The 26676-nt window shown below is 39.3% G+C and overlaps 3 protein-coding genes across 7 annotated transcripts in view; 1 reads left to right on the top strand and 2 right to left on the bottom strand.

The window, feature by feature from the left end:
* Nucleotides 1-656: 656 nt before the first annotated feature.
* On the bottom strand, nucleotides 657-19348 carry LOC100567488 (actin, cytoplasmic type 5). 3 transcript variants are annotated; one of them, XM_062963260.1, is made up of 2 exons: nucleotides 19238-19348; nucleotides 657-2145 (listed from the first exon to the last, which is right to left on the bottom strand). In XM_062963260.1, the coding sequence occupies exon 2, from the start codon at nucleotides 2133-2135 to the stop codon at nucleotides 1005-1007; it is 1131 nt and encodes a 376-aa protein (XP_062819330.1). In that variant the 5' UTR covers nucleotides 2136-2145; nucleotides 19238-19348; the 3' UTR covers nucleotides 657-1004. The 3 variants fall into 3 exon arrangements, with proteins under 3 accessions (XP_062819330.1, XP_062819329.1, XP_003228820.1); XM_062963259.1 differs by lacking the exon at nucleotides 19238-19348 and adding an exon at nucleotides 11821-11960; XM_003228772.3 differs by lacking the exon at nucleotides 19238-19348 and adding an exon at nucleotides 4605-4721.
* On the bottom strand, nucleotides 7210-19377 carry LOC100568076 (actin, clone 302). 3 transcript variants are annotated; one of them, XM_003228775.4, is made up of 2 exons: nucleotides 19238-19377; nucleotides 7210-9564 (listed from the first exon to the last, which is right to left on the bottom strand). In XM_003228775.4, exon 2 carries the CDS (start codon nucleotides 9550-9552, stop codon nucleotides 8425-8427), a length of 1128 nt encoding a protein of 375 aa, XP_003228823.1. In that variant the 5' UTR covers nucleotides 9553-9564; nucleotides 19238-19377; the 3' UTR covers nucleotides 7210-8424. The 3 variants fall into 3 exon arrangements, with proteins under 3 accessions (XP_003228823.1, XP_062819331.1, XP_016853665.1); XM_062963261.1 differs by having other exon boundaries at nucleotides 19246-19371; XM_016998176.2 differs by lacking the exon at nucleotides 19238-19377 and adding an exon at nucleotides 11821-11955.
* A 24-nt stretch (nucleotides 19378-19401) lies between these two features.
* The window catches only part of arid3b (AT-rich interaction domain 3B), a 44558-nt gene continuing 37283 nt past the window's right edge, over nucleotides 19402-26676 (top strand). The window contains exon 1 of the mRNA XM_003228771.4: nucleotides 19402-19520. The gene's annotated coding sequence lies outside the window, so the exon portion shown is untranslated. The remainder of the gene's footprint in view (nucleotides 19521-26676) is intronic.

The following is a 26676-nucleotide window of genomic DNA, read 5'->3' as shown; positions in this document are numbered from 1 at the left end:
CACATACATACATACAGTATATACAATATATATACTGTATATATATACACACACTTAAAAGTACAGTATATACATATTTACATATATGCGTGTATGTGTATGTATATATATACACACACGTACAATTCTTTACAGTAGACTCTCAGCTAACCAGAACTCTCAAGCAACCAGTACAGGAAATTGATGGTGTGATCTACAGTCCAATATCTCATAAACCCCAGCCTTTCCTTCAGTAAACCAGTAGTTGTTCTTCAGGACTTTGTGGAGTTCCAGCCAGCCAGGTAGATGGGTTTTCTTCGGGTTGTTGCCACAGCGGTTGGACTACAACTCCCATTAGCCCCAATCAGCATGATAACTGAAAATGCACAATAGCCCAGAGGTTACCAGGTCATCTACTCCTTTATATAAAAATATTCATAAAAATCAAACTTTCAAGGAGTAGATGACCTGGTAAGCTCTGCCAAAAACAACTGTATATACTTAGCCATCCATTTTCACAGGGGTGAATATATATACATATACATATATTATTTTTACCTCTCTACTAATCTCTAGGTCGTCCAATGGACGTTGACCATGGAGCACTGGACCACATAGAGATTCCCAAAAGGGCTTTTTAATTAAATCCAGACATTAATTGAAGACACACATGGCAATTTTCTTCCAATACGTTTTATTAGCACTTTCGACACAGAAGTCGGTAGTGACAGAGGTATCAGAGTCTACATTTCCAGCTATAAAAAGCAATGCTTTATAATCAGAGGCCAAGGTTAGAAGGAGAAAGTGGTCACAAGATAACTGCAACGTCCCATAATGAAAGGAACGGCTATTTAGATGACTTGGAAATAGACTAGATGTTGCAGAAAGAGACAAGAGAGTTAAACTCCTAGGATACATGCTTGGATTTCACAGCAGAACACAGATAAGAAAAGAGAATTTAGATGACACTGGCTTCTTCATTCTATCTATTGACTCCAGTCAATGATGTTGGCCATCTACGACTATTAAAAGCATTTGCGGTGGACGATGGATGGGCCGGACTCATCGTATTCTTGCTTGCTGATCCACATCTGCTGGAAGGTGGACAGAGAAGCCAAGATGGAGCCCCCGATCCACACCGAATACTTCCGTTCTGGGGGAGCGATGATCTTGATCTTCATGGTGCTGGGAGCCAGGGCGGTGATCTCCTTCTGCATCCGGTCGGCGATGCCGGGATACATGGTGCTGCCGCCGGACAAGACGGTGTTGGCGTAGAGGTCCTTGCGGATGTCCACGTCGCACTTCATGATGGAGTTGAAGGTGGTCTCGTGGATGCCGCACGACTCCATGCCCAGGAACGAGGGCTGGAAGACGGCCTCGGGGCACCGGAAGCGCTCGTTGCCGATGGTGATGACTTGCCCGTCGGGCAACTCGTAGCTCTTCTCCAAGGAGGAGGAGGAGGCAGCGGTGGCCATCTCCTGCTCAAAATCCAAGGCCACGTAGCAGAGCTTCTCCTTGATGTCCCTCACGATCTCCCTCTCGGCCGTGGTGGTGAAGCTGTAGCCCCGCTCCGTCAGGATCTTCATGAGATAGTCGGTCAAGTCTCGGCCGGCCAGGTCCAAGCGCAGGATGGCGTGGGGCAAGGCGTATCCTTCGTAGATGGGCACCGTGTGAGTGACGCCGTCGCCGGAGTCCATGACGATCCCGGTGGTGCGTCCCGAAGCGTAGAGTGACAGCACCGCCTGGATGGCCACATACATAGCGGGCGTGTTGAAGGTCTCGAACATGATCTGCGTCATCTTCTCCCGGTTGGCTTTGGGGTTGAGGGGCGCTTCGGTGAGCAAGACCGGGTGCTCCTCAGGGGCCACACGCAGCTCGTTGTAGAAGGTGTGGTGCCAGATCTTCTCCATGTCGTCCCAGTTGGTGACAATGCCATGCTCGATGGGGTACTTGAGAGTCAGGATGCCTCGCTTGCTCTGGGCCTCGTCTCCCACGTAGCTGTCCTTCTGGCCCATCCCCACCATCACTCCCTGGTGCCGGGGACGTCCCACGATGGAGGGGAACACCGCCCGGGGCGCATCGTCCCCCGCAAACCCGGCTTTGCACATGCCGGAGCCATTGTCCACCACCAGCGCGGCAATCTCATCATCAGCCATTCTGAGTTAACTTGAAGGAAAGAGGAGACAGAGCGGTTTCAGGACATGGTTCACAAAGCTACAGAGGCTAGAGTCAAGGTCTAGAAATTAGCTAAACTAGAGGCCCATACAAACTGGCATTGGCACTTTAATGTTTCCGTAATTCAGCTGTGGCAGAGATGTTTAATGTTTGTTTGTTTGTTTACTACATTTATACTCCGCCCTATCTCACCCCAAAGGGGACTCAGAGCGGCTTACAAGTTATACTGACATACAATATATTATATCATTAGCATCGCACAATAATAGCATTATATATTACTACATTGCACTATACCACTATATCGTAATATTACATTTAATATACAATATTTTATTTGTTTGTTTGTTTACTACATTTATACCCCACCCTCTCCCACACTTCTCTCTCACAAGTTATATTGACATACAATATATTATATCATTAGCATCGCACAATAATAGCATTATATATTACTACATTGCACTATACCACTATATCGTAATATTACATTTAATATACAATATTTTATTTGTTTGTTTGTTTACTACATTTATACCCCACCCTCTCCCACACTTCTCTCTCACAAGTTATATTGACATACAATATATTATATCATTAGCATCACACAATAATAGCATTATATATTACTACATTGCACTATACCACTATATCGTAATATTACATTTAATATACAATATTTTATTTATTTGTTTGTTTACTACATTTATACCCCACCCTCTCCCACACCTCTCTCTCACGTTATATTGACATACAATATATTATATCATTAGCATCGCACAATAATAGCACTATATATTACTACATTGCACTATACCACTATACCGTAATATCATTAGTAATATTACATTTAATATATATTATTTATTTACTTATTAATTTACTACATTTATACCCGCCCTCTCTCACACCTCTCTCACAAGTTATATTGACATACAATATATTATATCATTAGCATGTCACAATAATAGCATTATATATTACTACATTGCACTATACCACTATACCGTAATATCATTAGTAATATTACATTTAATATATAATAATGTGGTCTATATTGCCCATTTTAATAGTAGCTATATTATATAATTATATATAACATTATATTATATAATTATTTAACACACTGGTGGCACAGTGTGTTAAAGCGCTGAGCTGCTGAACTTGCAGACCGAAAGGTCCCAGGTTCAAATCCAGGGAGCGGAGTGAGCGCCTGCTGTTAGCCCCAGCTCATGCCAACCTAGCAGTTTGAAAACATGCCAATGTGAGTAGATCAATAGGTACCGCTCCGGCGGGAAGGTAACGGCGCTCCATGCAGTCATGCCGGCCACATGACCTGGAGGTGTCTATGGACAACGCCGGCTCTTCGGCTTAGAAATGGAGATGAGCACCAACCAGAGTTGATCACGACTGGACTTAACGTCAGGGGAAACCTTTAATATCATTATTTAATATTATAGGCATATACAATATATTATAATATTATATATTATTGTAAATTATATTGTATATATATATGTGTGTGTGTGTGTGTGTGTATGTATATGTGTGTGTGTGTGTGTGTGTGTGTGTGTGTGTATATATATATATATATATATATATATATATATATGCTTTTTATAACCCCCCACAAGTCCCTGCGAGATAGTGGCGGGATATAAATAAAACTGTTGTTATTATTTTTATTATTTTGCTCAGCAACACAGTGACATGGACTTAATAATATTGGGCCCTTGGCATAGTATCCCCCATGGATACAAAAATCCATGAATGGTCAAGATCTATTATACATACACAATGGTATAATAGTTGCCTACTGCTTAAGTTCCTACAAATCTCTAATACAAATGAGAGAGGCAGCCCTTTGGGTGAGAGCCTTATAATTAATACATTGGCATGAACCTCTTTTATTAGAAAATTGATAATATCCCCAACTCAGGGACTATATCAGTATAAATATTAACGGAAATATGTTTATATTGTTGAAAACATGAGTGAATATCATATGAACTGTTGTTGATTACTCCTAGTTATTTAATGGTTATACTATTGCATTTTACATGACATAGCTTTAGACTGGCAATTATTTTTTATTATTATTTATTTACTACATTTATATCCCACTCTTCTCACCCCAAAGGGGACTTACAAATCAAATGAACATACAATATATTATTAGCATAGCACAATATAAACATTAAATTACAATATTGTATTATATCATATTATTAGTAATATTACATTTAATATATAATATATAATTGTAACACATCCTGAATCCCAAACTGGGAAAAGCTGGATATAAATACCACTAAGTCAAAAAGCATGGAATTGCACTGCTATTTTTTTTTTTAAATAATTACAAATATTTTCCTTGCAAGACCCAAACTGGCTGTTTAAGGAAAACTACAAATAAATAAATATTAACTAATACAATTACAGGAACTCACCTCCGAGCAGAATCCAACCTCTCACTTGCACCGAGTAGTAAGGAATAGTAGGGAACTAACAAGAAACTCAGTTGCAAATTTTAAATTGCCCGCGACATGGAATCCTGGGTGTTGATTGGCTATTCGATAGCGCGCTAGCGTCGTTGATTGGCCAATCCGCACAGTTCTACTGTGACGTCACGGGACCATTGTATTGTATGCCTCTGTTCTCCCTCCAAGACTACAATTCCCAAAAAGTTTGGCTACCATGATTACAAAGCTGCTGTGAGTTTTCCGGGCTGTATGGCCATGTCCTAGAAGCATGCTCTCCTGACGTTTCACCCACATCTGTGGCAGGCATCCTCAGAGGTGGTGAGGTCTGTTGGAAACTAGGCAAGTGGGGTTTATATATCTGTGAATAAATGTCCAGGGTGGGAAAAAAGAACTCTTGTCTGTTTGAGAAAAGTGTGAATGTTGTAATTGATCACCTTGATTAGCATTGAATAGCCTTGCAGCTTCGAAGCCTGCCTGCTTCCTGCCTGCAAGGCTACTCAATGCTAATCAAGGTGATCAACCCCACTTGACTAATTTCCAACAGACCTCACACCTCTGAGGATGCCTGCCATAGATGTGGGCAAAACGACAGGAGAGAATGCTTCTGGAACACGGCCATACAGCCCAGAAAACTCACAGCAACCCATTATTATTATTTTTCCTATTATGTATGTATTGTTTATTGTATTTAGGCATTGAATGTTTGCCTTTTTGTGATTGGAATTTAGCACCAAAATATCACAATGTATTGAAAACATTGGCTACAAAAATGTGTTGGATAATCCAGAACGTTGGATAAGCGAGACTACTGTATCTGTGAAATAATGTCCAGGGTGGGAAAAAAAACTCTTGTCTCTGAGAAAAGTGTGAATGTTGTAATTGATCACCTTGGTTAGCATTGAATAGCCTTGCAGCTTCAAAGCCTACCTGCTTCCTGCCTGCAAGGCTACTCAATGCTAATCAAGGTGATCAACCCCACTTGACTAATTTCCAACAGACCTCACACCTCTGAGGATGCCTGCCATAGATGTGGGCAAAACGACAGGAGAGAGTGCTTCTAGAACATGACCATACAGCCCGGAAAACTCACAGCAACCCATCAAAGGGGAAACCTTTAACTTAGCTTGTCCCTATGGGTGCTGATTAACTGAGTCTACTATTGTGAAAAAAATTGAGCAAGGATTAAAATAGAAACACTAATACAATGTCAGCTGAACATTACACAATTTATACATTTCCACAGTTCATCTTGATATCTTATATTACTTGAATTATTTTTAAATTGTTGTATGGTTCTGTTTTTATTATGTGTATTGTACTGTATTGTATTGTATTGTTTTTATCATGTTGGAAACCGCCCTGAGTCCCTTGAGGAGATAGGGCGGTATATAAATAAAGTTTTACTTACTTACTTTACTTACTTATTATTTTTTAATAATAATGGCTGTTAGGAATTGTGGGAGCTGAAGTCCAAAACACCTGGAGGGCCGACGTTTGCCCATGCCTGGTGTAGATGTCCACACTGAGTCTGGAAGGATGCTGAATTCAAGATGCACTAGATGGCAGTGTCGGTCTGACACCAAATATATTTCTCAATTTCCATTGGTATTCAGAAGAACCATCAGGTGGGACTCTCAATCAAACTTGGGGTCTAGTGGTATTGCGCAAGGAGTCTGAAACATTTTTTAAAATCATCTAAGCCATGGTAACGGCACTCCATGCAGTCCACAGTGTAGATACGCCCCGAATCAGGAAGGATGCTGGATTCGAGATGCACTACATGGCAGAATATATTTCCCAATTCGTCTTTTCCTATTCACTACTGTGCTGGCGTGTGATGAATTGGCCACCTAGGGCTGCTGTGTAAAAGGTTTGAAATCTATCTACAAACCTCCACAATCACTGAGGTTAGAAGCACAAAAGTGGAAAGAATCCAAATTATATATTACTAGCTGTGCCCGGCCACACATTGCTGTGGCGAAGTATGGTGGTATGGGAAATAAAGTATTGAGGAATTGGTGGTAGTTAAGGTAAAGGGTCCCCTGGGCTGAGTGGGTTGCTAGGAGACCAAGTGAGCGGAGCTTAGCCTTCTAACTGGCAGCAATTGGATAAAAACAATTATTCCTCTCCCTCTAATTAGGACTTTATTTTTCTTTTCTTTTTGTTGTATCAACCTAGAGGCATGGATGAGGGGTTGTGATGTCAATTTTCGAGGTTGTGGGGTGTTTACTTTTGTTGTTTTGTCCGCTGCCGTGATGCCATCACTCTTTTATATATATAGATAGATAGAAGATATATCCCCCCACCTATGAAGTTGACTGAACTGTATTGGTGGTTGTTTGATACTATTCTGTTGTATTAACTTTTGTTTTAACTTTTGTTATATTATCTTATTGTGTTTTAACCTGTGCATTTTGTGCTAATGTATTTGTGTTGTTACTTTTGTAACATTGTGAGCTGCCCCGAGTCCCTGCGGGGAGATGGTGGCGGGGTATAAATAAAGTTTTATTATTTTATTTTATGACATTGTTATTTTATTGTGTGACACAGCAAACAAGATAGACATGCTGGATTTCATATCACAAAATTATTATTTTTATTATTATTATTATTATTATTATGACACAGCAAACAAGATAGACATGCTGGATTTCGTTTCACAAAATCACAAGTCGAACACTTCCCAAGCGTCTAGGACTGTGTGATGTACTTTCGGATGATGCGTGCAGATCCCAGCAGGGTGGCCTTTTGCAGTTGGCAGATCATAATTTTGTCAATGTCTATTGTTTCCAAATGCCGGCTGAGATCCTTTGGCACGGCACCCAGTGTGCCCATCACCACCGGGACCACCTGCACTGGTTTCTGCCAGAGTCTTTGAAGTTCAATCTTGAGGTCCTGAGAGCGGCTGAGTTTTTCCTGTTGTTTTCCGTCAATGCAACTGTCACCTGGGATGGCAACATCAATGATCCAAACCTTGTTCTTTTCCACAACTGTGATGTCTGGTGTGTTGTGTTCCAGAACTTTGTCAGTCTGGATTCGGAAGTCCCACAGTATATTTGCGTGCTCATTCTCCTATACTTTTGCAGGTTTGTGATCCCACCAGTTCTTTGCTGCTGGGAGGTGGTACTTGAGGCATAAGTTCCAATGAATCCTTTGGGCCACATAGTTGTGCCTCTGTTTGTAGTCTGTCTGTGCGATTTTCTTACAGCAGCTGAGGATATGATCAATGGTTTTGTCAGCTTCCTTGCACAGTCTGCATTTTGGGTCATCAGCTGATTTTTCAATCTTGGCCTTAATTGCCTTTGTCCTGATGTCTTGCTCCTGGGCTGCAAGGATCAGGCCTTCTGTCTCCTTCTTCAGAGTCCCATTCATGAGCCAGAACCAGGTCTTCTCCTTGTCAGCTTTTCCTTCAATTTTGTCAAGGAACTTTCCATTCAGTGTTTTGTTGTGCCAGCTGTCAGCTCTAGTTTGTAGTGTGGTTTTCTTGTACTGATTCTTTGCTGTCTTTTAAGGAGTTTCTGATTTTTGACTTCAATCAAAGCAGGTTCTTCACTTTGATGATGATGATGATTATGATTATTATTATTATTTACACTTTATTTTTTTCTGGAGAAGCCCTCTCTAGCAACCTATAAATCCTCTAGTACAATTGTACGATCAATGTTTGCTGGAAGAATCATGTCACAGCAACTCCAAATGGCAAGATATGGGATATCTAAGTCTTCTAGTTGCAGTTGGAGGACCAAGACTATCCAAGATAGTGGGAACATGCCCAATGCATCTGCGATTAGTCAGACGCGCAAAAGTGAAAGCATTTGCGCTGGACAATGGATGGGCCAACCTCGTTGTACTCCTCCTTGCTTATACACATATCCCGGAAAGTGGAGAGAGAAGCCAGGCGGGACCCTCCAATCCAGACTGAGTTCTTGTGTTCGGGTGGATCGACGATATTGATCTTCGTGTTCTTTGGAGCCAGGGCTGTCATCTCTGAGTGCATCCTCTCCGCAAAGCCTGGGAACATGGTGCTCCCACCTGCTAGTACCGTGTTGGTGTAGAGATATGGATGGAGGTCTTTGTCGCATTTCCAGAGGGTGTGCCACAGAGCTTCATGGGTGCCGCCTGACTCTTGCCCCATCAAACAGGGTTGAAAGAGTGCCTCAGGGCACTGGAAACGCTCCTTGCCGATGGTGATCACCTTCCCGTCCGGCATCTCGTAGCTCTTCTCCAACGAGGAGGAGGATGCAGCGGTGGCCATCTCCTGCTCAAAATCCAAGGCGACGTAGCAGAGCTTCTCCTTGATGTCCCTCACCACCTCTCTCCTTGCCGGAGTGGTGAAGCTGTAGCCCCTTTCTGTGAGGATCTTCAGGAGATAGTCCGTCAGGTCCTGACCACACATGAAGAAGCGAATAAGAGAACGTTGCAAGACACGACCGTCATGGATGGGCACGATTTCACCATAATCGTTTCTTATATTAAGGACCAGCCCGGTGGTTCGAGACGAGGCATACAGAGACAGCACCGCCTGGATGGCCACATACATGGCAGGTGTGTTGAAGGTCTCAAACATGATCTGTGTCATCTTCTCCCGTTTGGCTTTGTAGTTGAGGAGCGCTTCGGTGAGCAAAACCGGGTGCTTCTCGGGTTCGACTTGCAACTCTTTGTAGAAAGTATGGTGCCAGATCTTCTCCATGTCGTCCCAGTTGGTGACGAATCCACGTTCCACGGGGTACGTCAGGGTGAGGATGTCTCTCTTGCTCTGGGCTTCCGTTCCCACATAGACGTCCTTCTCTGCCCCACGGCTCCTCCCAACAACGGAGGGGAAGACAACACTTGGGGAATCACATCCCGCAAATCCAGCTTTGCATGTTCGGCTGCTGTTGATCACAACCAAGGCAGGCGTATTATTATTCGCCATTTCTGAGCCAATCTGCAGGGAAACAAGCAAACAGGGAATTTGCGAATTATTCATTAGAATGAATCATGTCCCAGACTCTCAGGTGAGAAGTCGGATATGCAGTCATCCCTCCACACTTGAATTTCTGAAATTGATTATTCACAATTGTTAACTTAAAATATTCTTTTTAGGTCCTCCAGTGTGGTGATCTTCCACCAGCCATGCTGGAGGACTTAGGATTTTCTAGAGAGATGAAGGAAAATGAAGGAACCAAATGATTCCTACTTTTCTCAGCCAATGTGGGCAATCCCCTCTGCTGAACTTTCTCTAATTTATTTGCATCTCACAAAACAGGGAGAGATTTTCTTGTCGGACGATTCACATTATTAGTATGCGATGCCTTGAAAAGTATATGCATGCATCCTTTCCAGTCCTAATATAAGCACTCACTTGACAAGTGCAGACAGTTGAAAAGGTTTTAGCTAGTAATGACAGAAAACAAAAAGAAATGGAGTCAAATGTATATGTGTAAATTGTTTACTCGAGAGAAAGTAGGCGAAGGGAAGGCATTACAAAGTGAGCCATCACACATAGGCTTTCTGTCGAAGATCTCTGAAATCAGTCCAAGTTAACTGGGTAAATTTAATCTATTAGAGTTGAATCTTAGGTTTCATGGATATTCTTGCAGGAAATCATATGTACTTTTTTGAATTCTGTAATCTGATAGTTCCAAGGAGAATGGGAATACGAGGCCAACAATGGTTGACCTCTTAGGAGATGCCAGATATTCCAGCCAAGATCAGGAACAGCCATTCTCTCCATTTTTGCTCTAAATTAGAATACAAAAGTTTTTCACAACTTTCCTTTTTGTATTAAGTGCTGCTCCTCTTTTAGAACTATGATGATCTTCATCATGCTTGGTCTTGGTCCATGATTTTCTTCTCCGTGATGAAAACTGCAATGATTGCTTGACCTGCAACAGCAGTCGACACAGTCCATTTTGCAGGAGCAACACTGAAGCAATATAGATGATCCAAGCCTTGGGTCAAGAACCTTCCTTTCAACCCATTGTATAATGGTCCATTTCTAAGATTAGGACTATGGAGATTGCAATCCCTCTTGAGCCCATTTTCCTTCTCCTTCTCATACAATCTTCTAGTGGAAAAGACCTCACCAAACAAGAAATCTAAAGATCACAGGGCAGTTAAAGCAGTATGAGCGTGTTATGAATGTACAGTCTGGGATATACAACAGGCTAAGGACGAAACTGCTGAAAAACACTGCAATATTAGGCTTGTGCGTTTCGGCTGAAACTCGATCTGATTCTGCTAGTAGACCCCGTATTCGTTTTCGCGTGCCTCCCAAAAATGGGCAGATGGCCAGATAGCCGTTTTTGGTTGTAGCCGAAAAATACGGTAATATCCGGCCCATTGGTGGACTCAGGGCGGTTTTCAATACTCACTTATCCAACATAAACAGGCCGGCAGAACTTTGGATAAGCGAATATGTTGGATAACAAGGAGGGATTAAGGAAAAGCCTATTAAACATCAAATTAGGGTATGATTTTACAAATTAAGCACCAAAACATCATGTTATACAACAAATTTGATTGAAAAAGTAGTTCAATACGCAGTAATGCTATGTAATAATTACTGTATTTATGAATTTAGCACCAAAATATCACAATGTATTGAAAACATTGACTACAAAAACATTGACTACTAAAAGGCAAACTGCGTTGGATAATCCAGAATATTGGAGAAGTGAATGTTGGAAAAATGAGACTCTTCTGTAATTACTATTTACACAATACATTCATTTAAAATTAAATGGTTCTTTCTCCCACCCTGGAACTCCCACAGGTATATATACACTCCACTGGCCTCATTTCCAACAGATCTGTGAACAAACCTCTGAGGATGCCAGCCACAGATACAGGCAAAACGTCAGGAGAGAATGCTACTGAACATAGCCATATGGTCTGAAACACCTCGACCCAGTGATTCCAGCCATGAAAGCCTTCAAACACAACGATGGATGTGTTCTTATCAAAAGTTTTTTTAAAAAAACATTAAATAGAAGCTGAACTTGAAAGCAAAAGATTCAAACAATATAAACAATATTCAAACAATATAAACAATACCAAAAAAACTCCCCAACAACACAGATCCTTATGAAAATGATTGTAAACCAACCCTTTCTGATATTTATGCTACATCAACACAGAATGAATGCAATTTGGCACCACTTGAATTGCTATGGCTCAATGCTATGGTATCAACATTTACCTTTAGTTGATGCAGTTGCCTTTGCAGTCAATCACACCCGAATTCCAGCAAGTTGTGAGATCTCTTCTTTTCCAGTGCTTTCGGTGCTGCTTTCCTACAGTTTCCTCATTGGTCGCCTTTTCGTTTCCTTAAATACCATTTTCGGTCTTATCTCTAAATGGATCCTGTCTTTAAAAACCCATTCAGGCCATAAGTCAGCATTGTAAACACACCTCCAACAGCATTGTAGTGATAGGAGGAAGGAAGTGTGTTTTATAACATAGGTGTGGGTGGTAAAAAGAATCGGTTCCAGGCTCCAACTTTGCTTCTGTGATAGCCTCTGGGTGCATCTACACTGCCGAATGAATGCAGTTTGACCACACTTGAACACCCATGGCTTAATGCTATGGGAACTTGGGAGTTGTAGTTTGACTAGGTCTTTAACATCCTCTTCCAAAGACTCACCAAAGTAATAATAAAATAAAAAACTTTATTTATATCCTGCCCTACCTCCCAGGTTCCATAGCATTGAGCCATGGCAGTTTAAGTGGCGTCAAACTGCATTATTAATTATTATTTTATTTATTTGCGACATTTATATCCCGCTCTTCTCACCCCGAAGGGGACTCAGGGCGGCTTATAAGTTATATGTACATACAATATATTTTATTATTAGCATAGCACAGTATATAAACATTATTTATTACTACATTGTAGTATACCACTATATTGCAATATTATTAGTAATATTGCATGTAATATATAATATACAATTATTATTATTATTATTATTATTATTATTATTATTATTATTTACTACATTTATATCTCACTCTTCTCACCCCGAAGGGGACTCAGGGAGGCTTATAAGTTATATGTACATACAATATATTTTATTATTAGCATAGCACAATATAAGCATTATTTATTACTATATTGTACTATACCACTATATTGCAATATTATTAGTAATATTGCATGTAATATATAATATACGATTATTATTATTTACTACATTTATATCCCACTCTTCTCACTCAGAGCGGCTTACAAATCAAATGAACATACAATATATTATTAGCATAGCACAATATAAGCATTATTTATTTACTATATTGTACTATACCACTATATTGCAATATTATTAGTAATACTGCATGTAATATATAATATACAATTATTATTATTATTATTATTAATTATTTACTACATATCCCGCTCTTCTCATTCAGAGCGGCTTACAAATCAAATGAACATACAGTATATTATTAGCATGGCACAATATAAGCATTAAATTACTATATTGTACTATATCATTATATGGTAATATTATTGGTAATATTACATTTAATATATAATATATAATTAATATTGTACTATATCATTATATGGTAATATTATTAGTAATATTACATTTAATATATAATTAATATTATTATATTGTATTATTAGTATAATATTGTATTCCATTATAATATTATCAATATTATATGTATATACAATATATTATATATTATAATAGTGTATTATTATATTGCATTACATTATATTATTATCAATATTATACGTATATACAACATATAATATTATTACTATAGCATAAGATTAGTATTATATATTATTTTATTTTTATATTGACACAGGAGACATGGTGGAATGGTGTCCTCCATGTAGATGCACCTTAAGTGTTTGGCCTTCATGTTCGAGTCTTTCTTATCTTAGGTTCCTTGCACACAGCTGAATAAAACCGCACATTATCTGCTTTGAGCTGGGATATATGGCAGTGTGGACTCAGATAACCCAATTCGAAGCAGATATTGTAGATTATCTGCCTTGATATTCTGGGTTATATGGCTGTGTGGAGAGTCCCTAGATATCCATTCTCGACCCATGTGCCTTTCGGGTTGTCTTTGATCCCATATTTCCACTTCCTTGTTGACACAAAGTTTTATTTGAAACTTCTTGGGCAATAAAGAGATATCATAAAGAAAGACGAAGCAGCTTTTTAGGGAAGAGGGCAAACGATACACATTTTGTGAGATTGCCAAATATGGCCAAAGACTTGCATTTAGCCATATATGGAATTCTATGGTTTTACAATTCTACATATGGTCAAAATCACATCTTTGACTTTGTGCCAACTATTCTTTTTTCTCTCTCTGGATGCATCTACACTCTAGAATGACCCCACTTTAATTGTCATGTCTCAAAGCTATAGAATCCTGGGATTTGTAGTTTGATAAGGCACCAGCACTCTTTGTCAGAGAATGCTAAAGACCTTGTAAAACTACAACACCCAGGATTCCATAGCTTTGAGCCATGGCAGTTAAAGTGGTGTAAAACTGCATTCATTTGAGTGGGACATGGGTTTAAAAAAAGAATTTTCAAAGATACTTCCAATGACTATAAGTCCCATATGTTTTGATTGACCTAAGTGGTAAAAGGACTATGTTTGAGAAAGGCCTGCACTTGAGAGAAAATGCTGATGTCTGGGAAAAGAGTTGTTCCAGAGAAAAAGAAATTACCGTATATACTCGAGTATAAGCCGACCCAAATATAAGCCGAGACACCCAATTTTACCACAAAAAAAAAAGGGAAAACATTGACTCCAGTATAAGTCGAGGGTGGTAAATTTCAGAAATAAAAATAGATACCAAGAAAATTACATCAATTGAGGCATCAGGAGGTTAAATGTTTTTGAATATTTACATAAAGCTCAAATTTAAGATAAGACTGTCAATAACTCTGAATAAATCATTATTCTCATCGTCTTCAATGTCAATGTGCTTATGTATCCTTTTAATAATAGAGTAAAACAATACATGGAATAATAATAATAATAATAAATACAGGAAAATAATACAAGTAATAATAAATAGAGTAAAATAATAAGTGCAACAACAATAATAATAAGATCAGAGTGAAATAATAAATGTATTGGGTTGTTGGATGTGTTTCGGGCTGTGTGGCCATGTTCCAGAAGTATTCTCTCCTGACATTTCGCCCACATCTATGGCAGGCATCCTCAGAGGTTGTGAGGTATGGATAGATAGGATAGATGCCTAGTTTATCCAGGCCTCACAATCTCTGATTATGCTTGCCATAGATGTGGGCAAAACGTCAGGAGAGAATACTTCTGGAACATGGCCACACAGCCCGAAAGACATACAACAACCCTGTGATCCCGGCCATGAAAGCCTTCGACAACACAATAAATGTATTATTAATAATAATAAAAATAGAGCAAAATAAATGTAATAGTAGCAACAATAACAGAGAAAAATGATAAATGCAATAATAATAATAATAATAATAATAGAGAAAAATAATAAATGTACCATATATTCTCGAGTATAAGCTGACCCAAATATAAGCCAACCAGGACCCTCACCCGAGAATAAGCCGAGGGTTTTTTTTTCAGTCTTAAAAAAAAAGGCTGAAAAACTAGGCTTATACGAGTATATATAGTATCTGTTTAACTGGATTATCTGAGTCCACACTGCCATATAACCCAGTTTGAAGCAGATAATGTGGGATTTTATACAGATATGTGGAAGGAGGCTGTATCTCTGTTTTCTCAGCCCAGCATGGGAATGGAAATCTTGTAGAAGAGTGACATCTGCTGCCTGTAACAAGACATCTACTTTAAAGAGTAATTTTCCACTTGCAAGTTCTCATAGACAAAAACTTAAATCCAGTGTTTACTACCTTTGAATCTAATGAACTTCCAGAGGGACTGACTTATCAATGGTGCATCTACACTCTAGAACGAATGCTGTTTGATGATACTTTAAACTGCCATGGTGCAATGCTATGGGATCACAAGAGTTGTCGTTTTACAAGGTCTTCAGCTTTTCTTCCAAAAAATGCTGGTTCCACCCCAAAAGCCCACAACAAACAAAAATGGTCCATTAACATCCATATTTTATTCTATATTCATAGTGATAGCATTGGCGTTGATTATAGAACCGACCTTTACTTTCCAGTTCTGAATTCACGTTTCATTTCAAAGGCCGTTCTTGCAGTTTGTCTTTGGTGTGGTTTGCAATCCATTTTTATTCCCAACATCCTAAATAATTCAGTCTCATCAGCAAATGTGGCCACCTTGCTTACTAGCTCCTGACACCCAAGTTCATTGCCAGGGCAACATCAGGAGATTCTTTACACCTTTGCATTGACTTAATAAGGGTCTTGTACCTTTTTCTCTTTGCTCAGCAGAAATGTTTGGGCAAAGCACAGTGTTTCTGAACCAGAGAGCAATTTCAACGGAGAAGCGACCAAATATTTATTTAAAGGACAATGTCTTCTTCCATAGTTTCACCCTTGTATATCGATACACAAGGACCTCACAAAGGCATATGCAAGTTCAATGTGTTGTTGAAGGCTTTCATGGCCGGAATCAGTGGGTTGCTGTGAGTTTTCCAGGCTGTCTGGCCATGTTCTAGAAGCATTCTCTCCTGACATTTCTCCCACATCTATGGCAGGCGTCCTCACAGAGGTTGTGAGGTCTCTTGGAAACTAGGCAAGTGTGGTTTGTATATCTGTGTAATGTCCAAAGTGGGAGAAAGAACTCTTGTCTGTTTGAGGCAAGTGTGAATGTTGCAATTGGCCAAATTGATTGGCACTGAATAGCCTTGCAGATTCAAAGCCTGGCTGTTTCCCGCCTGGGAGGGAGACTCCTTTGTAAGGAAGTGTTAGCTGGCCCTGATTTTTTTTTCCTGTCTGGAATCTCTGTTTTTTTCTTCTTTATTTATTTCCTGATTTCAGAGTTGTTAAATACTAGTTTGTTTATTTACTTATTTACTACATTTACACCCCGCCCTCTCTCACCCCAAAGGGGACTCAGAGTGGCTTACAAGTTATATTTACATACCATATATTACAGTAGAGTCTCACTTATCCAACATAAACGGGCTGGCAGAATGCTGGATAAGCAAATATGTTGGATAATAAGGAGAGACTAAGAAAAAGCCTATTAAACATCAAAATAGATTATGATTTTACAAATTAAGCACCAAAACATCGTGTTATACAACAAATTTGACAGAAAAAGTAGTTCAATATGCAGTAATGCTATGTAGTAATTACTGTATTTACGAATTTAGCACCAAAATATCATGATGTATTGAAAACATTGACTACAAAAATGCGTTGGATAATCCAGAACGTTGGATAAGCGAGTGTTGGATAAGTGAGACTCTACTGTATATCATTAGGAAGCACAATATTAGAATCATAGAATCATAGAATAGTAGAGTTGGAAGAGACCTCATGGGCCATCCAGTCCAACCCCCTGCCAAGAAGCAGGAAATCGCATTCAAAGCATTCATTGGCCATCCAGCCTCTACTGTATATACAATATATTATAATATTATATAATTTAAAATAATATATAATATTAATAATATTATTTTGTAATACAATATAATACTAATAATACCATATAATAATATTAATTATATATTGTATATTACATGTAATATTATTAATAATATTACAATATATAGATATAGTAAAAGGAGTCCCAGTGGCGAAGTGTGTTAAAGCACTGAGCTGGAGACCGAAAGGTCCCAGGTTCAAAACCCAGGAGAGGTGTGAGCGCCCGCTGTTAGCTCCAGCTCCTGCCAACCTAGCAGTTCGAAAACATGCCAATGTGAGTAGATCAATAGGTACCGCTCCGGCGGGAAGGTAACGGCGCTCCATGCAGTCATGCTGGCCACATGACCTTGGAGGTGTCTACGGACAACGCCGGTTCTTCGGCTTAGAAATGGAGATGAGCACCAACCACCGGAGACAAACATGACTGGACTTAATGTCAGGGGAAAACCTTTACCTTTTATATAGATATAGTGAAATATGGCAAGTTATTGCCAGTATTGTGCTATGCTAATAATATAATATTGTATGTAAATTTAATTTGTAAGCCGCTCTGAGTCCCCTTCGGGGTGAGAAGGGCGGGATATAAATGTATTAAATAAATAAAATATATTGTGTTGTCGAAGGCTTTCATGGCCGAGATCACAGGGTTGTTGTATGTCTTTCGGGCTGTGTGGCCATGTTCCAGAAGCATTCTCTCCTGACGTTTCGCCCACATCTATGGCAGGCATCCTCAGAGGTTGTGAGGTATACCACACACCATACCTCACAACCTCTGAGGATGCCTGCCATAGATGTGGGCGAAACGTCAGGAGAGAATACTTCTGGAACATGGCCACACAGCCCGAAAGACATACAACAACCCAATACATTTATTATTTCACTCTGATCTTATTATTATTGTTGTTGCATTTATTATTTTACTCTATTTATTATTACTTGTATTATTTTCCTGTATTTATTATTATTATTATTAAATGTATTATTTTACTCTATTATTATTAAAAGGATACATAAGCACATTGACATTGAAGAAGATGAGAATCATGATTTGGTCAGAGTTAGACAGTCTTATCTTAAATTTATGTAAATATTCAAAAACATTTAACCTACTGATGCCTCAATTAATGTAATTTTATTGGTACAGTAGAGTCTCACTTATCCAACATTCACTTATCCAACGTTCTGGATTATCCAACGCTTTTTTGTAGTCAATGTTTTCAATACATCGTGATATTTTGGTGCCAAGTTCATAAATACAGTAATTTCTACATAGCATTACTGTGTATTGAATTACTTTTTCTGTCAAATTTGTGGTATAACATGATGTTTTGGTGCTTAATTTGTAAAAGCATAACCTCATTTGATGTTTAATAGGCTTTTCCTTAATCCCTCCTTATTATCCAACATATTCGCTTATCCAACGTTCTGCCAGCCCGTTTATGTTGGATAAGTGAGACTCTACTGTATCTATTTTTATTTCTGAAATTTACCACCCTTGACTTATACTGGAGTCAATGTTTTCCCTTTTATTTTTTTTTTGTGGTAAAACGTCAGGAGAGAATGCTTCTGGAACATGGCCACACAGCCATACAAAGACATACAACAACCCAATAAAATATATTATTGTAAACTTAGCAGAAGAAGAAGAAGAAGAAGAAGAAGAAGAAGAAGAAGGCGGGGCCGGGAAGACATCTTTCCACCATGTCTCCTGTATCAATTTAATGATATAATGATATATAATAATATTATACTATACTAATATTATAATACATTGTATATACATGTAATATTAATAATAATATTATGATGTAATACAATGTAATAATTATTATAATTCACTATTATAATTGTATATTTATATTACATGCAATATTACTAATAATATTGTGATATAGTTGTATAATATAATATATTGTATGTATATATACTTGTAAACCGTCCTGAGTCCCCTTCGGGGTGAGAAGGGCGGTATATAAATGTCGCAAATAAATAATAAATAAATAAACTATATTGCATAAATTAAATTATATAAACCTCCCTAACCGAGTTTCCAATATACCTCACAACCTGTGAAGGTGCCTGTGCCACAGATGTGGGCGAAACATCAGGAGAGAATGCTTCTGGAACATGGAAAGCTCACAGCCACGAAAGGTTTCAGGCCTGTCAGTATCTTCATCCCGGAAGTGCACTGCCTGCTCCCTCCTTGGAGCCTCCCTCCTCCCGCCACGCCCCCTTTGGTGACGCGACTTCCGGTCAGGGTGGGGGAGGGGCGCGGCTGAGGCGGCGGCGGTTGCTGCTGCTGCTCCTCCTCCTGAGCCAGGCGCCGCCGCGGAGGCGAAGCGGTGAGAGAGCCGAGGGGCTTCTTTGGGCCCTCGGGGGTCCCGGGAGGGAGGGAGGGAGGGAAGGAGGGAAGCAGGGAGGGCCCGCTCCGTGCCTTTCTTTCCTCAGGCCTCGGGGTGTTGTTTAACTCCCTCACAGGCCTCGAGTGGAGGCGCCCGGAGTAGGCCTCCTCGGGAGTAAGGCCGGGGAAACAGTAGGCCTTGGAGTTTGTGTTCGTCTGTGGAGATAAATATCGATGTCTAGCGCAGGCATGGGCCAACTTGGGCCCTCGAGGTGTTTTGGACTGCAACTCCCACCATTCCTCACAGCCTCAGGCCCGAAGGGGCCTGAGGCTGTGAGGAATGGTGGGAGTTGCAGTCCAAAACACCTCGAGGGCCCAAGTTGGCCCATGCCTGGGCTAGATAAATATCACAGATGTAAGCTTTTGGCAGTTCTTTATGTAATTTTGGGAGATATATATGTATATATATCATAGAATCATAGAATAGTAGAGTTGGAAGAGACCACATGGGCCATCTAGTCCAACCCCCTGCTAAGAAGCAGGAAATCGCATTCAAAGCACCCCCGACAGATGGCCATCCAGCCTCTGCTTAAAAGCCTCCAAGGAAGGAGCCTCCACCACGGCCCCGGGGAGAGAGTTCCACTGTTGAACAGCCTTTCTCACAGTGAGGAAGTTCTTCCTGATGTTCAGGTGGAATCTCCTTTCCTGTAGTTTGAAGCCATTGTTCCGTGTCCTAGTCTGCAGGACCGCAGAAAACAATCCTGCTCCCTCCTCCCTATGACTTCCCTTCACGTATTTGTACATGGCTATCATGTCTCTCAGCCTTCTCTTCTGCAGGCTAAACATGCCAAGCTCTTTAAGCCGCTCCTCATAGGGATTCTTGTTCTCCAGACCCTTGATCATTTTAGTCACCCTCCTCTGGACGCTTTCCAGCTTGTCAACATCTCCCTTCAACTGTGGTGCCCAAAATTGGACACAGTATTCCAGGTGTGGTCTGACCAAGGCAGAATAGAGCATGGGGAGCATGACTTCCCTGGATCTAGACGCTATTCCCCTATGTATGCAGGCCAGAATCCCATTGGCTTTTTTAGCAGCCGCATCACATTGTTGGCTCATGTTTAACTTGTTGTCCACGAGGACTCCAAGGTCTTTTTCGCACACACTGCTGTCAAGCCAGGCGTCCCCCATTCTGTATCTTTGATTTATATATCACACACATACACTGAACATACACACACACACACACATATATATATAGCGAGAGAGAGAGAGAGAGAGAGATCTGTCTCATTACAGATGTAAATCTTTAGCAATTCTTATACCTTTCTCTCTTTGCTCAGCAGAAATGTTTAGGCAAAGCACAGTGTTTCTGAACCAGAGGGCAATTTCAACAGAGGAGGGAAATATTTAAAGGACAATTATATTTATTTAAAGGACGTCTTTTCCCATAGTTTCACCCTCGTATATCGATACACAAGGACCTCACAAAGGCATATGCAAGTTCAATGTGTTGTCGAAGGCTTTCATGGCCGGAATCAGTGGGTTGCTGTGAGTTTTCCAGGCTGTCTGGCCATGTTCTAGAAGCATTCTCTCCTGACATTTCTCCCACATCTATGGCAGGCGTCCTCACAGAGGTTGTGAGGTCTCTTGGAAACTAGGCAAGTGTGGTTTGTATATCTGTGTAATGTCCAAAGTGGGAGAAAGAACTCTTGTCTGTTTGAGGCCTGAAGGGGCCTGAGGCTGTGAGGAATGGTGGGAGTTGCAGTCCAAAACACCTCGAGGGCCCAAGTAGGCCCATGCCTGGGCTAGATAAATATCACAGATGTAAGCTTTTGGCAGTTCTTTATGTAATTTTGGGAGATATATATGTATATATATATATATCACACACATACACTGAACATACACACACACACACATATATATATAGCGAGAGAGAGAGAGAAATCTGTCTCATTACAGATGTAAATCTTTAGCAATTCTTTCTGTAATTTTGGGGGAGAACACACACACACTGAATATATATATACAGTAGAGTCTCACTCATCCAAGCTAAACGGGCCGGCAGAAGCTTGGATAAGCGAATATCTTGGATAATAAGGGGGGATTAAGGAAAAGCCTTTTAAACATCAATTTAGGTTATGATTTTACAAATCAAGCACCAAAACATCATGTTATACAACAAATTTGACAGAAAAAGTAGTTCAATATGCAGTAATGTTATGTTGTAATTACTGTATTTACGAATTTAGAACCAAACATGGCAACATTGACTACAAAAACAATGACTACTAAAAGGCAGACTGTCTTGGATAATACAGAACCTTGGATAAGTAAGACTCTACTGTATATACACACATATAGATGCACACACATATACACTGTATATATATGTGTGTGTGTGTGTGTATAGAGAGAGATCTGTCTCATCACAGATGTAGACCTTTAGTAGTTCTTTGTGTAATTTTGGGAGATATATATGCATATATATATATATATAGAGAGAGAGAGAGAGAGAGAGATCTGTCTCATTACAGATGTAAATCTTTAGCAATTCTTTCTGTAATTTTGGGGGAGAACACACACACACTGAATATATATATTTATATATATATACTGCATATGGATATCTATCTCATAGATGTAAACCTTTGGCAAACCTTCCTGTAATTTTGGGATATATGTGTGTGTGTGTGATCTGTCTTGGCAATTTTCGGAGATATACACACACAAACATATATATATATATACATACACATACACTTGAATATATATAGAGAAAGAGAGATCTGTCTCATCACAGATGTAGACCTTTAGCAGTTCTTTCTGTAATTTTGGGAGATATACATGCATATATATACACACACACATACACTGAACACACACAGTAGCGTCTCACTTATCCAAGGTTCTGGATTATCCAAGGCATTTTTGTACTCAATATTTTCAATATATCGTGATATTTTGGTGCTAAATTCATAAATACAGTAATGACAACATAATATTACTGCGTATTGAACTACTTTTTCTGTCAAATTTCTTGTAAAACATGATGTTTGGGTGCTTAATTTGTAAAATCATAACCTAATTTGCTGTTTAAAAGGCTTTGAGATGTCTTGCTACAATAAAGTAGCGGTCGAAAAACATTCCCGAACAAACAAAGTTGTAACCCAAACTCTTTGGGAAAGTATCACTTTAGGGAAAACAGACGTATATAAACATCATTTTATAGTAACAGTATTTTACTTGTTTTGATCATTGTTTCAATCATTGTACTATGTAATTCCATTTTTAAATTGTATCATTTTTAAGGCTTTGGGCTGCTTTGAGTCCTAGTCTTCACCCCAAATAATAATTATATAATAATGATGATGATAAAAATAATACAGTAGAGTGTCACTTATCCAAGACTTGCTTATCCAAGGTTCTGGATTATCCAAGGCATTTTTGTAGTCAATGTTTTCAATATATCATGATATACATAGCATTACTGCATACTGAACTACTTTTTCTGTCAAATTTGTTGTATAACATGATGTTTTGGTGCTTCATTTGTACAATCATCACCTAATTTGATGTTTAATAGGTTTTTCCTTAATCCCTCCTTATTATCCAAGGTTCTGCCGGCCTATTTAGCTTTGATAAGTGAGACCCTAAGTGTGTGTGTGTGTGTGTGTGTGTGTGTGTGTGTGTATATATATATATATATAATGATATAGATGTGATGTGTGTTCTCTGTGTGTTTTTTTTTTTCTGATTCCCTCGCAAGTTGTGTTGTGGGTTGTGGCCTCTGCCTTTGCCTCAAGGGAAAAGAGTGTTTACAGTGGGAGCCCATGCCCGGGAATTTTAGATATGCCTTCTTTGGAATATGTGGTGCTTGAAGAGGCGTGTATGCTTTCCTTGGTCTCTGAATGTTTATTTCTTTCAAGGAGGCCTTAGGGACTTCCTCCCTAATAAACCTGTAAACAGGTTTCCATGTTTGGTTCCAGACATCCTAAGCATGCGTACTTGAGAATCAGTGCAATGGAGTTTGTGTATATGTGCGCACTTGTGTTCCTGTAGGTTTTGTGTTAAGACGGGGGGTGGTGAGTGAGGAAGGAGAAGCCCACTCTGCTCACTTGCATGTCTGTGTTTACTTCCTCGTAAGCCTCATGGTGTTCACTGGGATTTAAGACAGTCCCTCCTGCTCACACTTTTTAACTTGGGAGCTAGCATCCTTGAAGCTTAGTTCAGGTTGTAGATGATCCACAGCAGCCAGATTGTTATATGCCTAAGGATGGAAAAATTCTGATTATGCCAACTATGTAGGAGTGGATGGAGAAATGGATTGATCAAGTGAAAAAGGATAAAAGCTCTTGTTTGATTGGAGAAAGGACATTAGTGACATTTCTTCAATGGGAACCCCTTTTTTGGACATTTTGCAAAAAAAGAAAACTAACTTTTAATTTTGAGATTTGAGGATTAGAAAGGATGTGTTAAGAGGGAGATTTTATATAACTGCTGAGAAGAAGATTGGAAGTTAACTATTGCCTTCCCCAGTTTTTCATTTCCTTTGCTTTTTATTTTTTGTTGGATGTATATAATCTGTAATACAGTTTTTTTTTTAAAAAAAGAAGCTTAATTGGAGTTGTCAGTATGGAAGTGTGCAGTAGCAGATTATACAGATTTACTCTGAATTAAGTCCCTCATGGCTTGCTTTCTAGCACAAATGCTGTCTAATAAATGTACTTAGTACTATAGTGTGCTTTTCAGGAGTTGGTTGTGGGTGTGGTTGGGAGGATGTGTTTATAAGAATATTTATGGGTCCAATGCAAGTCTTGTGGGTGGATGATCTTAGGGCTCCTTGCTTGCCTACAGCACTTGTAGGCAGATAAATTGTAGAGTTCAGATAAGAAAACCCTCTTGTGTGTGTGAAAGAGAGAGAAATAGAGAGACTTCTTCTATGCACATTTCTATTGAAAGTTTAAAACAGCAGAAAAACAGGCTGGTCCAGGCAGAAGCTGACTAAAAGATCATAAGTTGTGGGATGATATTTTACCATGGTTTTCTGTGCCCTTCGTTTTAACCATCCAAACTAACAAGTACTGTAGATTGTATTTTGGAGTGGAAATTCCAAAAGTTCATTATATGCTCTCATCTTGTTTGGGAAAATCTCAGCTGCAGCAGGCAATAGTAATTGTTTTACTTCAGTAAGTTTTTTAAGATTTTTTTTCATACTGAGGTCATTGGCATTGTTGTGATTGTTTGCTGTTGCTTTTTATCTTATTAAAAGTATTGATTTCAGCTACTTTATTGTGATATTTGTATTCATTATTGGCTTTCACCTTGATTACATGTTAGAAGGCTGGATCCAATCAGTCAGCAAGTTGGGAACCAGTCAGTAATCCAATATAATGAAATGTTAATTGGAGAAATAAGTTGGATATGTTTTGATTTTGTAATTGGCTTTTTGATCCTTAAAGTATTGTGTTTATAGTGATGTGTTCAGAAGAAATAAAGCTGTGGTGTTGAAGAAGTCTTATTTTGCTTTTATGGCCTTAGTATGGAGCAGAGATACTGCTGAGAAACTGCTAAACTCAGTCTGCTTGTAGGTTTTCCTTCTTAAGATCAGATGCTTTTCAAATATTGAAAGTTAGATGCAGCTGGTTGTCTATAAATGGCTGGCATTCCAATGCAGCTCTGGATATGAACTGTTCAGTGAAACAAGAGTTATGGCAGACACATGTAATTTGAAATTAAACAGTCACAAAAAACCCTTGAGCTTTTCCACCCCAAGCACTGTAAAGACTGGAATATTATGAAATTGTTTTGAAAGCTTTGGGTGGTTGTATTGATATGTAAGGTGTGGCAGTCGTCCTTGCACAAGTCCCTTTCTTTAGCGCTGGAGGCCAGCGGGGCTTTGCATTCATGTATAATTACAACATTCAGCAACAATGTGTCCGTCTTGCTGGAACCTGCCAAGTAGGGTTGTTTCTGACCTGTTTAAGATCTAGGGGGAACCAGAATCAGAATTCAGTGGGGCTTCCTACACCTGAGGTGTTTACCTAATAACAACAAAAAATACTAAGTTTTGAATTACAGTATAATACCTACATAGCATATGTGTTTGCTGTTTGCCTTCTTGTGAATTTCTACCTCTCTGAAACAGTAGACAATATGTAGTTATGTACATTATGAATTCTTGAGGTAGAAATATCGATCTGAAAGGTTTTATATGTAGCGACTGCTTTATCCAAAAGCCTCGCTGGATACTAATTCCATTTTATGGGACAGTAATATTCTTGTACTCTTAACATTGTCCTCAAACAAATACTAAGTTCAGACATTTTACAAGATTGATTGTCATTTTCATCTAACCAAATGCTTCAAATAAAGTACTGTTCTGGGTTTGTCAGTAGGCTTGCTTTGTGATCTTGAATATTTCTTTGTAACTTACAAGTGTTTTAAGCTTGTTGCTTAACATAATATTTGTGACAGATGCTGGAAATTCTTTGTCTCTCTTAAAATAGGTGAGGGGTGGTTTTATTTATTGCTTCTTGAGATAGCTTGCGTAATTTTAGCAAAATGTCCTCGTGCTCTTTCAGAGTGAGGTTATTCTGCTAAAATTAAGACAGCGATCTTTAGAGCAGCAATAAAAGGGAATGATAGCTGAAACAAGGATATTGTTTAGTTTTGGATTACATTCTGATATGCTATTTTAATTAATCCTATCTACATTTTACTTGTGTCATAAAGTTATGGACATAAGCTTCATCCAAAGAGGTAAATCTATAGAATACTAATAACTTCTGTGGCAGTGAACATAGGAAGGGAAAGTAACTCCTGAAAGAGTTATCATGGGGAAACGGTATCTCAGCTGAAGCTTTCTTACCAATCCTTGTTTCCACAACAAGCTGCTGAACTTGCTGAACGAAAGGTTGGTTGTTCGAATTTGGGGAGCGGGGGTGAGCTCCCTCTGTTAGCCCCTGCTTCTGCCAACCTAGCCATTTGAAAACATGCAAATGTGAGTAGATCAATAGGTACATCTCTGGCAGGAAGGTAACAGCGCTCCATGCAGTCATGCTGGCCACATGAGGTGTCTACAGACAATGCTGGTTCTTCGGTGAAATGAAGATGAGCACCAACCCCCAGAGTCGGACACGGCTAGACTTAATGTC

Source organism: Anolis carolinensis, unplaced genomic scaffold, assembly GCF_035594765.1.
Source record: "Anolis carolinensis isolate JA03-04 unplaced genomic scaffold, rAnoCar3.1.pri scaffold_11, whole genome shotgun sequence".
Classification (NCBI taxonomy): domain Eukaryota; kingdom Metazoa; phylum Chordata; class Lepidosauria; order Squamata; family Dactyloidae; genus Anolis; species Anolis carolinensis.
The sequence above is the reverse complement of the archived record's forward strand: the minus strand, read 5'-3'. Positions and strand labels throughout refer to the sequence as shown.